General features: G+C 36.3%; 1 protein-coding gene across 16 annotated transcripts in view; it reads left to right on the top strand.

Moving 5' to 3' along the window:
* Positions 1-14185, top strand: part of GPHN (gephyrin) — a 274965-nt gene that overhangs the window by 164548 nt on the left and 96232 nt on the right. For 10 of the 16 annotated variants that reach the window (XM_066188291.1, XM_066188284.1, XM_066188282.1 and 7 more), the window contains 4 exons: positions 5385-5479; positions 7666-7732; positions 11823-12095; positions 13413-13520. In XM_066188291.1, the coding sequence (XP_066044388.1) occupies positions 5385-5479; positions 7666-7732; positions 11823-12095; positions 13413-13520 (543 nt within the window). The remainder of the gene's footprint in view (positions 1-5384; positions 5480-7665; positions 7733-11822; positions 12096-13412; positions 13521-14185) is intronic. The other 6 variants (XM_066188296.1, XM_066188294.1, XM_066188292.1 and 3 more) reach the window with 1 other exon arrangement.

The raw sequence follows: 14185 nt of genomic DNA, 5'->3' as shown, positions 1-14185 counted from the left end.
TGTACCTGTGTGTACCTGAAGAAAGTAGCTGCATTTAACATCAAAAATTCCCTAAAAGGACATCAAAATGGAGACTCACCAGTCTCAGTATGAGTTTCTCATTGTACAGTAAAATGGGCAGAAGCTGGATGGTCACTTCATGAGGAGGAACAAACACATGCATCAGGGTCAGCACTGGCACCATGTCTGCCTAGTCAACACCAGTCATCCGGAGCCCAAACACAGCAACTGCTCCTTACTTTAGCCTTATATTTTTATAAACTTGATTTTGGTTGTGTTGCAGGAATAGCATATGTGTTCATGTTCATCCAGTTGTCAAGATAACTGAGCAGTTAGCCAAAGAAATTTGATTTTGGAAAACATCAAAGACCACGAATCCTGTCACGCGTTACATCCATAAAAAAAGACACTGAATATCACCATGCAGGTTAGTGGTGACAAAAGATAGAAAGAATTCAAGGAAAGCCAGCATAATGGTGAAACTGAGATGAATTCAAAATCCTTCTCCAAAAAACTTTCCAATGTATTGAAAGAAACCAACTGCTGAAGCCTGTATTTCTTACTGTTCATGGAGAAGAAATAAGTGTTATTTTGGTGAGGAGCTCTAATCAGTCTAGCTCCACGTAAGCTCTATTTTCTCCCTACAAAATAAGAGTAGGGAAGTAAACCAAAAGCTGAAGTTGCTGATTTGTGAATAAAAATTACTGGCACATGTGCTGTCTCCAGCAGAGGTATTCTGAATTACTTTGAAGAAGGCGTCTCATCTCCAGGCTGAGAAATGCAATTTTTATTCCTAAAATACACGATTCTTACACAACTGGTTGACAGACATGAGTGACCTTTTTGTTGCATATTTGTCTGATCAATCTCTAGTTTTTTCTCTGCTCTTCTGTGGTCTGTGAGCTCTGTTGCAGAGGTTATATAGGTATTTCTTTAGTAAAGCCCTTCCAAGATTTCAGCTTTCAGTGGAAAGCTCAAAGAGGTAATTAAATCTTATCGATGCTAATGCTGTAGTCTGTTAAACATAAATTATATGCAAATTTGTCTATTAATTTGCATCTATAGCTGTGTTATATACTATGCAGAGTCATAGATTTTAACTTGTTCAACAGAAATAATATTTTCCACAGAGGCAGTCTCTGTCATCCTAATTTAATTAAAGTTATGAAGATTTCTGAGTCTCATATTTGCATTTTAGTTGAAGAAGTAAAACTGTATTACTGCCCAAAACCAGCTGAAGAGTATATGGAATGTCTCAGATCATTACTTACTGTTGAGGTCAGACTTTGCTATGCCTAATACCTGAAAGACAAAGATAAGGAGTTTCTGAACATTTCCAGAAAAGTAGTCCTAGGTATTTTGATTAAATCAGTCTGCATTAGGTATATCCTCCAAAAACTGCCTGGGAGGGCTTCCACAGGTTAGAAACTGAGCTAACAATTTATGTGGAGGTAAAGAAAGGCAGTGAAGCAGCTGAGAACTCTGTGAAACCAATTGGCAGTGAGCCATCTGTTAAGCAACCGCAACTACGTCAAAGATATCTAAAAATATACCAGTTGGTTTGGGAACATAATGCCCTAACTCCAGTAAAAAGGCACTTTGTAAACAATCAAAAATGTGCTTTAAAATCAATCGCACTTATTCATATAGCAATGAAATATAAGAGGTACTGCTCTCATAGACATTGTTAGTAAATCCTAAATAATTAAATTGTTTGTCCCTATTTTTCCTCTTTGGAGTAGAAACTACCATTTTATTTCAATCCCATTGTCTCTCTCTGTGGCTCCCCCACATCCTGGCACTTCCATCATGTCTTGTCTTCCCTTTTTGCTTCTCCTGAGTTTCTCCCTTATCTATTTGCTGTCCAAGCTGCCTTGGGCAGTCTTTCTTTGTAGAACCAGAGAATGATTTGGGTTTGAAGGGAACTTAAAAATCCTCAGGTTCCAAGCTCCTCACTGTTTTTCATCCCACTCACTTGCCCTCGTGCTATTCTCATTTCTCCCCTTCTGAGAATCCTACTGCTTGGATTTCCTGCAATTCTGCCTTTCCACTTTAGCTTTCTTCTTCCTACATTCCCTTCTCCTATCTAAATGACAAACTTTGCCTTTCTTTGCAACCTCCAGGCTGGATTTTCTGTCTTTCTCCTGAACTCTGGCTTTTACTTTCAAGTACTTTTGTTGCAGTGGAACCCCCCTCTTCCACCTCTCTCTTATATACACCTGTCTTCTTTGTACTACCAGCTTATCTGTCAGAAACTGGGGACACTTTTTGGTGCCATTTTAGTGTTTTACGCAGTTCTGCTCCAGTATTTTCCACCTACCTGAGTCATCAGCCTCAGGTTTGAGAATCAGTGTAGAGCTTCAGTCCTGATTAAGGCATCAGTGTGACAGCTTTGAATGAAGTATCATCATTTTTTCCTGCATCTGCCCAGCAGTTTCATCACTGCTGTTGTAAGAGAGCCAAGGGCAACAGTCTTGATTTGTGATTCATTCTGTGCCAACACTATGGCCCCCTCCAGCAGGCAACAGCTGGCTGATGGTGAGACTACCAACAAATATTGCCCATGAAACAAGGTTGAACAGTCTTAATTCAGCCTTGCTAGAGTACTAGTAAAATATGAAGGTCCTGAGTCACTAATTCCTTAATAGTTTCCATGGAGGCAGGAGTTGGTACCCAACAGTTAACTCCTGAACTGGACACAGATGAAAATCTAAATTTGGCATCTCTCTTCCACCCTTCCTTCAAACAAAAAATACTGAAGGAAGTATGAGAAGACCTGGCCGTCAGCGTTTTGGTACGTTGTTAGGTGAAACAAAGATTTGTTACAGATTGCAGCATTCCTGATTTCATTCATATACGCACAGCCAATTTAGAGTGTGCTTCCCAGTGTGACAGTGATTTCAGTTCCTGTTAAGGGCACACGTTAAGTCATGTTATTTGAGGACATCCCAAAAGTGGAATATGCAGTGGCTGATTTCAAGAGCAGATGTCACTGTAACAGTGGTTTACTTAGCAGCAGCTTTTTTTGGTTACATCCATCCAGTCAGGCTGCAAAAATGAAAACAGGAAACGTTTCCCTGTTTGCAGAGGTCTATCTGCAGTAGTAAATATAAGCATATATATTTTGAAACAACTATTTTTAGAAGCTTGTGTTGAGGATTGTACTGCTGCTTGGACTTTATGCCCTTTCAGATTTTGTTGCTTAGTCTATACATTTTTAATAATCACATTGCCTGCTAGCAGTGACATTTTGTGAAGGTCATTTTTCTTATGAAGTTGGAGAATGGACTTGAATTTCATTGAAGGACTCCCTGAGCTGCAGGATCGTTGTTTATGGACTGTCTTGCATCTTGTTCTACCTTTGAAGCCTGCTTAGAATTTTAACTAATGATATCTTCAAAGTGTCACTATGCTCAAGGGCAGAAAATAAATCTCAAAATGCAGTTTGTATTTAAAAACAATTTTGAATAGCTTTGAAGCATGGTATTAACTGAAAAGAAAAGGCATAGATACAGACTTGCTATGTATGCACACACGGAGAATTCCATGTTTCACTTACCTTTTCATGGGCAGCAAAATGTCTCTTCACCGTTGCAATGCCTTTATGTTCTATATTATAAAAATAATCAGGTCTATGGATGTCATAAGAATTTTAGATGTGATTGATGATTTCATACCTCAGCAGGTATCTTAAGGTAATCTCTCTCCATTGAAGAGTTTTATTTTTGTCTACATCACTCCAAGCTCACTTCTTATTTTCTTTGTGTAAAACACAGTCACTGGGTTGTATTTATATGACTTTTCTGTTTCTGCCTAGAGGATAGCAGATCCAAAAAACCAGCATGCCGTGATTAAAATACAGGAGACTGTGGTGTCAACTACTAAATGAAAATTTCTTGGTTTTTTATGAACCAAAGTTCCAGCTGCCCATAACAGAGCACATAATAAGTTTGCTTATTAATAAAGTACTCAAAGTTTACATGGTAGCAGTGTCTGATGTCTTCAAATATTGATATTAATTTCTAATTAATTAATATTCAGACATGCCTTTAAAAATGTCTAAAGCTAGTGACGATGTTTGTGACTATGGCCATTTGAATATCTGTACTCTTGATGGATATTTTTTTTTTCCTGTTTCATTTATTGCTTCATGTAAGCACCCTTACATGCAAGCATCCTTCTTTAAGGGACGCTGTTCGGTTGATTCTGTCATTTTCCTTCTCTAAGACTTTAGTTTTCTATTTGTAAACTAAGAGCTTATAAAGTACAAGTATGTGATTTATAATTTAATCTTTCCCAGAAATTAATTTGCCTGGGTTTTTTTCTATATCAAACTGCAAAGAAAATTCGGCTTATTCAGGGTGTCCTTACATTTAAGATATTCTTTTCTATTTCTGTATTGATAGTTGTACTGTCCAAGCATTGTAGTTTGGCTGTATGTTATACCATGGATTTCACAGTTTTATGACTATTGCTACCAATTTAGTTGTGCTGAATAAGTTAGAATCTTTTTTCAGAGCATGAAACAATGTGACCCACTGAACAGCAGCTACTGTGGGAGAAATCAAGAGTGGATAGGCCTGTAACCTGTCTCTAAGATGTTGTGTCCTAAGAAAAGTTACATGTTAGGAGACTGGACAGATTGTACATTTGAGAAATTTTGTGTTAGGAAGTAAGGGGAGAAGGTTGTGCATGATTATCCATCTGATTCCCTGTTTGGGAAAAGGACTGAAAGGACAAGAATTTTCAGACTCTGCTTCCAGACTTCTCAATGCCCACTGCGTATGGACCGCTTATGAATAAAAGCCACCAGCCTGGTTTGGAAGTGCTGTTTTGCTGACATGATCAAAAGGGAAGGCCTCAGCCTCTGGCCATTATCATTACCATTTTACTGTTTTCCTGCCTGCCTGCTACATGGGCTTCCCTTTGCAAATTTTTTTTCTGTCTTCTGCGCAGACTGATTCATCCTTCTCATGCCTGGGAAAATCTCAACAGGAAAATGCACAAGCTTGATGAGGAAGAGAAGGCAGTTACATTGGGTTTTTTCTTTGCTTATTCTCAAACAGCTTTTCCTTTCTGTTCAAGGCAGTTGTTATTTCTGTGGTGTTGGTTAACACTTTTTATATTTATAGGGTCGTAACTTTTATAACTTTCTATAGGAATCTTCACAGTGCTGCTAACAGTCGTTCATCCCAACTCCTTATCTTTCACTATTTTACACAACCAAAAGAAAAATCCATAGCATATTTCAGTTGAGAATTTAGCAACAACATCACTTGGCAGAAAAAAATGAGGAGATGTTCCTACCTAATTTTTAGCTGGTTTCATTTTTTTCTTATCCTTACACTTGTTCACTCAGTTTGCTATTTAATCTTTGATTGCAGGCCACTAAAGAAGTAATAGAGCGAGAAGCCCCGGGGATGGCCCTGGCAATGCTGATGGGATCACTTAATGTTACACCTCTGGGCATGCTCTCTAGGTAAGGCTACTTAGTTTAAAATACGAGGTCAGCTCTTTCCATAGAATTACTTATTGTTATCCAATGGCTGTGCACAAATCACTGAAGACTGCCGTTGTTATCAAGACTAGAAGTCTTAACTTCAGAGAAGAGGCCAGATTCAAATAATGGTAACTGCATTGTCTCATTAAATTCCCTTTGTTGTCTCTATTAGAGACTGTATCCTCCTGTATTTTCTCTGCCAGGTTATTTGTAATATTGATGCACAGTCTTAAGTAGCTGTCTTTGCATTCTAGAACTGTAGTGTTTGGGTGGTGAGTGAAGAATTTTTTGTGTATGTTGTTCATCAAGTATTAAAATGCTTTTTGTGGCAAAAAAATCCCTTTAATAAAGACAAATGTTTTGTAATGTGCTACACCTGGAGGAGTATCACAAAGTTATCTCTCAAAGTATCTGGAAGGCATGCACAATCTGGGTGGTTTTCTTGAATGCACAGACAATTGTGTTGCCAGCCATGCAGTTCTTTTTCACTTGCTTTTGCATGCTCTTTTGAGAATTTTTAGCAGCTCCATTTCTCTCTTGAGCCACTAGGTCTGATTATTGGCAGCTGAAATTTGAGTTTCATGCTGCTGGTTTAGTCCTTGGTTGGTTGTACTGGGCATTTAGCTTATAACACTCAAAAATATTTAAAGCCAAGTAGAAGAGACAAGAAGACAACTACTAAAGGAGCTGTCTGCCAAACACAGTTCCACCTGTGGACAGTTCTTATTTCCTGTGTTTTAAATCTGCCATAAACAGTAACCCATGTATGGGATGTGCTGGACTGAGTTTGAAGTCAATAAGATTGACTTCTGCAACAGGAGTAAATGAACACATTTCTTTAATTCAAGTTCATCTGAGATTCCCCAGCTACCTGGAATTCTTTCCAAACTGAGGGTACATAGTGTAAAAGTAGGCAATATGAGAGAAAAGAGGCTAGGAGTCAGGCAATACACAAACTGCCAGTTGAAAACAACACTTCAGGCTGGCTTGAGTATGATACCAAAATTCATTTAGTGGCACAAAGATGATCGCTGTGGTATTTACTTGGAAGCATTGTGACAGCCGTCATGGAAATACTTGTTACCCTGCTAAAAAATGCCATGCAACCAATAAATTACATTAATCACTGAGAATTATTTGTGTAAGAAGAAATCCAGGGAAGTTGGGTCCCCAACAAGCCATGTTTTTTGGCTCAAATTTTTTGCTAATGCCATAACTGGAAATTATTTTCTTTTCTGTTCTGTCTTCACTTATAGCTCATATTTTTATTCAAGAAAGAGAACATTACACAGTTTCTCTAAACTGTAACCTCCGTATCTTCATGGTTTAGTTTTGTCCTTTTATATTTTTCTTATCCTTATATCCCAGCCCTGGGTTTTTCACCTTGGCTTTCATAAACAATGCAAGCACTCTTTACAACCTCAAGACAAAATTCTGTAATTTAGCTTCTTTTTCTTCTCTTTTTTTTTTTTTTAATATTTAGCTAAAATGTTGAATAGTCAAACTCTAGACAACAGAAAACATTCAGCAGTTGAGTGTTCAGCCTTACATCAACACTCAAGGAATTTCTAAAAGACAAAAAAAATAAAATGAGAACTTCCATCTTTGAGAGTTGGTCTTGCCTTTTCTTGAGAGAGAGGGGAAAACTATTAGGAAGAATTATATATGAATTGCATAAGTACAATTTTCACTTGAGAATTACTTCCTTCTCTGCTTTTCTTCTGTTTAATCTTTAAATAAAAAGGACATATTTGAATTAATGCAACCAGCACAACTTAGTTTTTTTACCTAGCCAGGGACATGTTTGACACAGTCAATTACACTGCAAAAGAACCATGTGTGTGACCAAAAATGGACTATATCAAATAATGTATTGGGTGCAAGTAAACAGTAGAATTAAGGAAGCTACACAGATCTCAATAGAGATGAAAATCTAGCCGGAGTTTATATATCAAATTAATGTTAGAACCTCTCAATCTTCTTTTATGCTTTCTCAGCTGAGCTTCTCCCAAGTTCTTTTATGAGAACATAATCAGCAAATATATTGAATATTAAGTTTAAAAAATCCAATAAATCATAGAATTTATCTTAAATGCTTTCTTTTTTGTTTTGATAATGGAGATAGTTGCATGCAAGAATTTCAGTCTGTGTTTCTTCCATTTCAGGCCTGTGTGTGGAATCAGAGGGAAAACTCTCATAATTAATCTTCCAGGTAGCAAGAAAGGGTCACAGGTAAGAAATGCTCTTACTGGTCTGCTAGGAAGGAACTATGGTGAGCAATTCTCCTTGTTTCAAGTGGTAGAAAATGCCCAGTATTATGAAGTTTACAAAAGTGAATTGAAATCATATTTATGTAAAGTTACCACACAATCACTACTAGCCAAGGACCAAACAACTCCAATCTGATTGAAGGTGCTGTGTGACCAGGACATTACATGTAGTGCAAGAGAGCACTCAACTGAGCAGACAATGCTAATGAAGAGTCTAATGGTCTCTTACACTTTCCCTTTCTTCTCTAATTAGCTGTACTTTATCTCTGGGTTGTCTCCAGCTTCCAAGAAATCATTACACACAGAAGTAACAGGAATGAATAGTGTATGGTAGAACTCGCTGGAGCATTCGCAGTTTTGATCAGCAAGATGGAAGAAAGGGAACATAGTTTTTAAGAGTTTGAGAATGTTTTTTAATCTTCTCTGTATGGGTGTATCAGACTTCTTACCCTTTATACAGTTTGTTTTCTTCCTGCATTTTGCTCTGTTTGGACGGAGAAGTTAGAATTTTTGTCTTTATTCATGCTCTCTGCCTGACTATAGCTGAGAGGAACAGAATTAAACTCCAACAGGGATTTGTGTGTGTGTGTGTGTTAGTAAGACTTGATCTTTTACTAATTTATTCATGGTTGACTGATAGAAAAACAGTCTTCTGCACAGAAATACTGCTAAGTTAAACAGTGATCTGTACAACCTGGTACAAAACTACTGAGGGAAGTCCCCCATCAGTCACAAGAATCTATTTCTTCAGGGCCCAGACTACATCTGGCCTTGTTAATAAATGCCTTTACCTCTGGCCTCTAAGAAATGCATACCTGGTACACATTTCCTGAATCTCTAGTACCCAGGCATGGAGCAGGCAGTACTAACGTGTTTAGCAGCACAGTTAAAGTCACTGTTTCTTGAAACACTTCTGTCTGGAGATACAAAACCAGCCTTTATGTGGGCTGTCACGTGGAAGTTGAAGAGGAACTGGTTAGAATGCTATGGTCTTAAGCAGTCACCATAGGCTTTCAGATACACTGTCGACATGTTTTGGTTCAAGGACTCTGTGAGCCCTCCTATGATTCTACCATTCCTTACAGCGTTTCTGGAAATCTAGTGAGACTGTAATTAGAGGAAATTTAAAAGCCTTCAAAAACACACAAGAGGCATTGGAGGATGGTGAGGTGGGAGTATACCTTCTTGAAGTTCTTCCAGTTATACATGGGAAATCATATGTATGTACACATATTTGACATAGCAATGGCCCCCCATTTTAAAGTGATGCACTAGTAAGAAGGTTATGTCACAAGTAAATGCTTCTTTTGCTAAATTAGGAGAGAGATGAAATAGCCTACAATCTCTAATGGTTTTTATTTTGTTCAGGAGCACTCCTAACCCACAGAAGCAATTGTCATTTTCTGTCCTGAGGCAATCAGACTTTTAAGATAGATAAATTGCAGAAAGTGAATGAGGAAAAGAAATGAAAAAGTATTAATAAGTATTTTAACAATAGTTTGATATAGGGTAAGTAATTAGAAAGGTAATTCTGCTGGAAAAGAAAAAAGTCATATGATTGCATCATACAAGCAAGCTTCTGATAAACTGATTTTTATTTGTCCCTGTCATGACGATACTCTGTCCTGTCGTGATTTCTTTTAGTATGAGACATCTGTAAAGTCTCAGATTTCAGCAGACGTTTAAGATGAAGAGTGGATAAAATTGTTCACAAAAGGCTGAATCTCAAGAAACAAAAAGGACAGATTGTCACCAGGAATTTCCCTCATTTTTCCCTTTTACCTCTTGCTAATTTCCTTTCCATTGTATAAAAACAATCACATGAGAAGCTTATATAAAGCTATGAAATTGCAACAGTGTAAATATTTCTTTAATAAAATATTAATGGAAAATGACAGTAGTGTAAATGCTTCATCTCAAAAATGGATGCATGCCAAACATGTTTTCACCAGAGAAATTTGTGTGGCATGTACCATTGAATCCAGATCTGCAGAAAACTTCCATTTTTGTCTTGCCTTTTTTTTTTTTTTTTTTTTTTTTTTTTTTTTTTTTTTTTCAGTCTTGCAAAAGATAGTCAATGTTAGGAAAGAGGGCAAAGTGTGAAATGACCAGGTGTTTATTAAGTCTTTGATTACCAGAATTGTAGTAACAATTATCTAAAACAATGAGTTTCATATGTAACACAAGCTTTTAAAGGACTTACTGGGAGTCTGTGCATTAACACTCAAGCCAGCAAGGCTTTATTTCAAAGCTTGGAGTGGGAAACATGCTTCTCTGATTAGTCAATTATTGGTGTACTTTTTCACAGTTATTGGTCAGTTCAGAGGTTGTTGTTCATGTTTCTCACTTACTTGAGATCTGCTTCTTTGCTAAAGTAATGATGGTTTTATGTTTCATTATTTTAAACCATTCTAAAAATAATACTGTGAAGGTACAATAACTCTGCAGTTTGCAGTCACATTATAAGTCATAATCTTTATTATCTTTACAAATATGTTTTATTAAACATTCATTATATATAGCATATACTGGTTTATTCCAGTTCTTTGCAGTACCAACTTGAATGTTTAAAGAATTTCTAAATCTTCGAGGTAGTCTGACTTATCATTCATTACTCTTAAAGAAGCAACTGAAAGATGTTCTTATTTAGAAGCTTTGAGGAAATACAGTGCTTGTGAGTCGTGTTTTACTTACAAAGTGGGGTATATAAACTCCAGTAATTTCTGATGGATTCTTTGCTTTTTATTTTGTTTATGTAGTTATGTTTATTTATTGAACATATTTATTTCATTATCTATTTATGAAATTATTATTATTTATTATTTTCTGGATAGTCTAAAATATCAGAATACATTTTTTAAGATCTTCCTGTGCTTGAAACAAAACTGAAGGGAAACAAAAGGAGTGGTGCCAGCTTTGTCTGTCAGCCTTGTGTGTTTGTTCCTGACTGCATTGCATGGCAATTATTTCTTATGGCCCTGCCATTATTTTCCAATACTTGAATGTTTATATGCAGTCTCCTCAAATGACGTAAGAAAACTTTTTCCTCTGGTGCCTGGAAGAACACTGAGAGACAACAGTCACAAATTGAATGAGGTAGCTTCCAGATGAAAAAGAAAATAAATGGAAAACCAAAACAAAACTGAAAAAGCCCCCAAACACTTTGATGGTAATTAAGCATTAAAGCAAGTTGTCAATAAGGGTTGTGGAATCTCTGTTCTTGGACTGTTTTTCAAGACTTTACTGAAAAAGCCTTAAGAAGCCTGAGTTTCATACTGACCCTGATCTGAACAGGCAGCTGCAGCACATTACGTCCTGAGGTTCTGCTTTTGTTCGATGGAGCACCAGAGTATTTTAGCAGCATATATAGCTATCTATGTATGATAGCTGTATGTATGCTCGTTATGGAATAGGATTTCTGCAGTTTTGCTTTCTCTGGCCATATAAAATAAACTTCCTAAATATTTGTAAGATTATAGAACAAGGAGAGGTTTGAAAAATAGCCTTTTTATGAAATACTTTTTTTTGAGTTACATGGCATTATAATATCAGTGTAATTTGTTATTTCTCCAGTGTATAGAATAAGTCCATGAATAAAAAAAGATATAATTATATAAAAGTATAATTATGGAAACCCTTATGAATTGTTCTCTAATTGTGAGGGAGCATAATAGGGAAGATTTGAAGCTAATATCCCTGCAGGGATATAGTTAATGTTTTTCTTCTGCATTTTTGTAGCATTCTGCCAGTTGCTGTGAGCTGTTCTCTGTGTTACGTATTCTCAGAAATGTAACTCTTGTCTTCAGTATTATCTTCATTGCAATAGCCCTGTTATGCAATTTACTGTATTTACATGAAAAAATTTATAGAATAGTCACCAGATCTGTTTCTGAGTTCGTTTATCTTATAAGAGCAGTTGCATAGGACATGGTGGGTTTTATTTATGATCAGGTGAAAAGATGCATCTAAATCCCAAGTATATTTAAAAAGTAAACTCATATTTGCATGTGCAGGTAACTTTTCATAGTGGTTTCTCTTCTCGTTCTGCGTAGGAATGCTTTCAGTTTATACTGCCAGCCCTACCTCACGCCATTGATCTTTTGCGGGATGCCATTGTAAAAGTAAAGGAGGTACACGATGAGCTTGAAGATCTACCTTCACCACCACCTCCTCTTTCTCCTCCTCCAACCACCAGCCCTCACAAACAGACAGAAGACAAAGGAGTGCAGTGTGAGGAAGAGGAGGAAGAGAAGAAGGATAGCGGAGTTGCCTCAACAGAGGACAGTTCTTCTTCACATATAACAGCAGCAGCCATTGCAGCTAAGGTGAGTCTGACTTTACTTAAGAGACCCTTGAGTTTCTGTCTCAGGCATTTTCCACCAAAATTCATTTGCGTGTTAAGACTGTACATTGATGTCTTCATGTCAAACAGATGTATTTCAGCTACATTTTGTAGAAATAGAGCTTCTTAAAAATATATGAATTCTGTTTTGGTAGGTGATTTCAAATTCCAGTGCGAGAAATATAATTTATTATCTTGATGTTAACATATGTTTTATGATACCATTCTGATGTGACAGACTGGTTTTAGTGGATTTTTTACATTCAAAGTATTCACAGGCCTGAACATGCAAAGTCCGGTAGGCGGCATGTTATGGAATCACAACAAAATTTTGCAACCCATTGTATCTAATTTGAAATTGAAATTTTAGTTTCTGAAAACAGTGGTAAAAGTGTGACAGGTAACGATTTAAGTAGAAGCTATCCAGATTATTGTGTTCCAATGTGCATGTCTGCATAAGAGATGTGAAATTCTGCAACTAAATATTCTAATGTTATAAGAACTAAATAATATATAAACTAAATATTATAATGTCTTTATAGCCTTGCCTTAACTAGTAATCATAGATCACCATTACTCAAACTAAAATAATTAATTGGAGACTCCAGAAGAAAAAAATGAGGTAACACTTGTAAATAATTGTAATACAAATTTTGAATATTTTCCCAAGAATTATTGTACCATTTGAAGCAATATATAAATATTGACCTCAGTTTTATGTGTTCAGTTTTTGAGTGGAAAGATAATGTATCCCTGTGTGTTTGGAAACAGTTTTTTTCCAAACTGCTTAGTTCTATATCTACTCCACAAGATGTGCTTTTAATTCCTATTATTAGGAATAATAATATTTAATTAGAATTGAAAGTCTAAGCAACTCGAAATTATATTAAACAATTTCTAAACCAAAGCAGCAACATTCTAACTCCAGAAATGTGAATTCAGGTCTGAGACATCTTGACATTTCTAAGACAGCTGCAGCTGGAGATCATCTCCCAATATACAGAAAATCCTGATTACATATGTCTTTGCAGGGATGAATTAAGGTAATTATCATTTGCAAGTATCAGTTTTTATTAATGCAAATTGTAAATTGTTTAATTTCTTTTGATGCAGGCAAAGATAAAAAATATGTGCTGTTTTTAAAGGCAGGAAATACCTGAGATCTCAACTGGCTGTTTTCATATGAGCTTGGCATTTCAGTGTCAAAGTTATTTTCACCTCATTCATTTTTGGTCATTTGCTTGTACAGTTTCATGTTTTCCTGTCACTGTATTCATAGCTGTTATGTGTTGTGCATTAGAAGCATCCATCCTATACCAGTCCAGCTGTTATCATGGCTAAAGGTCAACAGCCCATCCCTGGTCTCATCAGTTATTGCCATCATGCAGCAGGCAGTGCAGGAGAACTGGTAAGAGACAATTCCAAGAGGCTTTTGCACTAACACTAACTAAAAATGCTCTGCCTGCCTGCTAGTCTATGTATGAACAGACACTGTTATTTATTTTCTTCTAACAAAGACACATCAGTGCTATCTTTGAGAGCACATGTTACAGAAAATACCTGTTTAACATAAAGGGCTAAACAAGGTAAAGGTCGTGTGTGTTGTCACTTTGAATCATTTAGCTGCTGAGATAATAATTGCTATAAAGCCTATGTTTCTGATTAGTCATTGCCTTTATCATCTAATATACTCAATAATTGAATATAATTAAAATAATCTCCTAAAATTACTGCTTTAGAGCTATGAAATGGTAACTTTTTCCTCTGTCTTGTTTTGCTGCTTTTCTCTCAGTAGTTCCTTTGTCAACACAATACAACATTTGCACTGGGTGTTCATAGTTTGCTTTCTTCACTTGCAGTTTCTGCCTCATTTTTGTTTTCTGTGTAGAAGTAGAATTTCCCAAAACCAGAAGACTTCAGGAGTCAGGAAGCAGTGGACTTACTATAAATTACTGGGTTTTAGTGAATAGTAGAAAACTATTTCAGTGAATGGTTAAAAAGGACTTGTTCCCTTAGGTAAATAGTAATTTAAACCATCAATCAAATAGCCTAACACCTCTGTATTTTAAACAT

The sequence above is a fragment of the Chamaea fasciata genome, unplaced genomic scaffold (genome assembly GCF_029207755.1).
Source record: "Chamaea fasciata isolate MVZ Bird 193981 ecotype frontalis unplaced genomic scaffold, bChaFas1.0.hap1 SCAF_7, whole genome shotgun sequence".
NCBI classification, from domain to species: domain Eukaryota; kingdom Metazoa; phylum Chordata; class Aves; order Passeriformes; family Sylviidae; genus Chamaea; species Chamaea fasciata.
The sequence above is the reverse complement of the archived record's forward strand: the minus strand, read 5'-3'. Positions and strand labels throughout refer to the sequence as shown.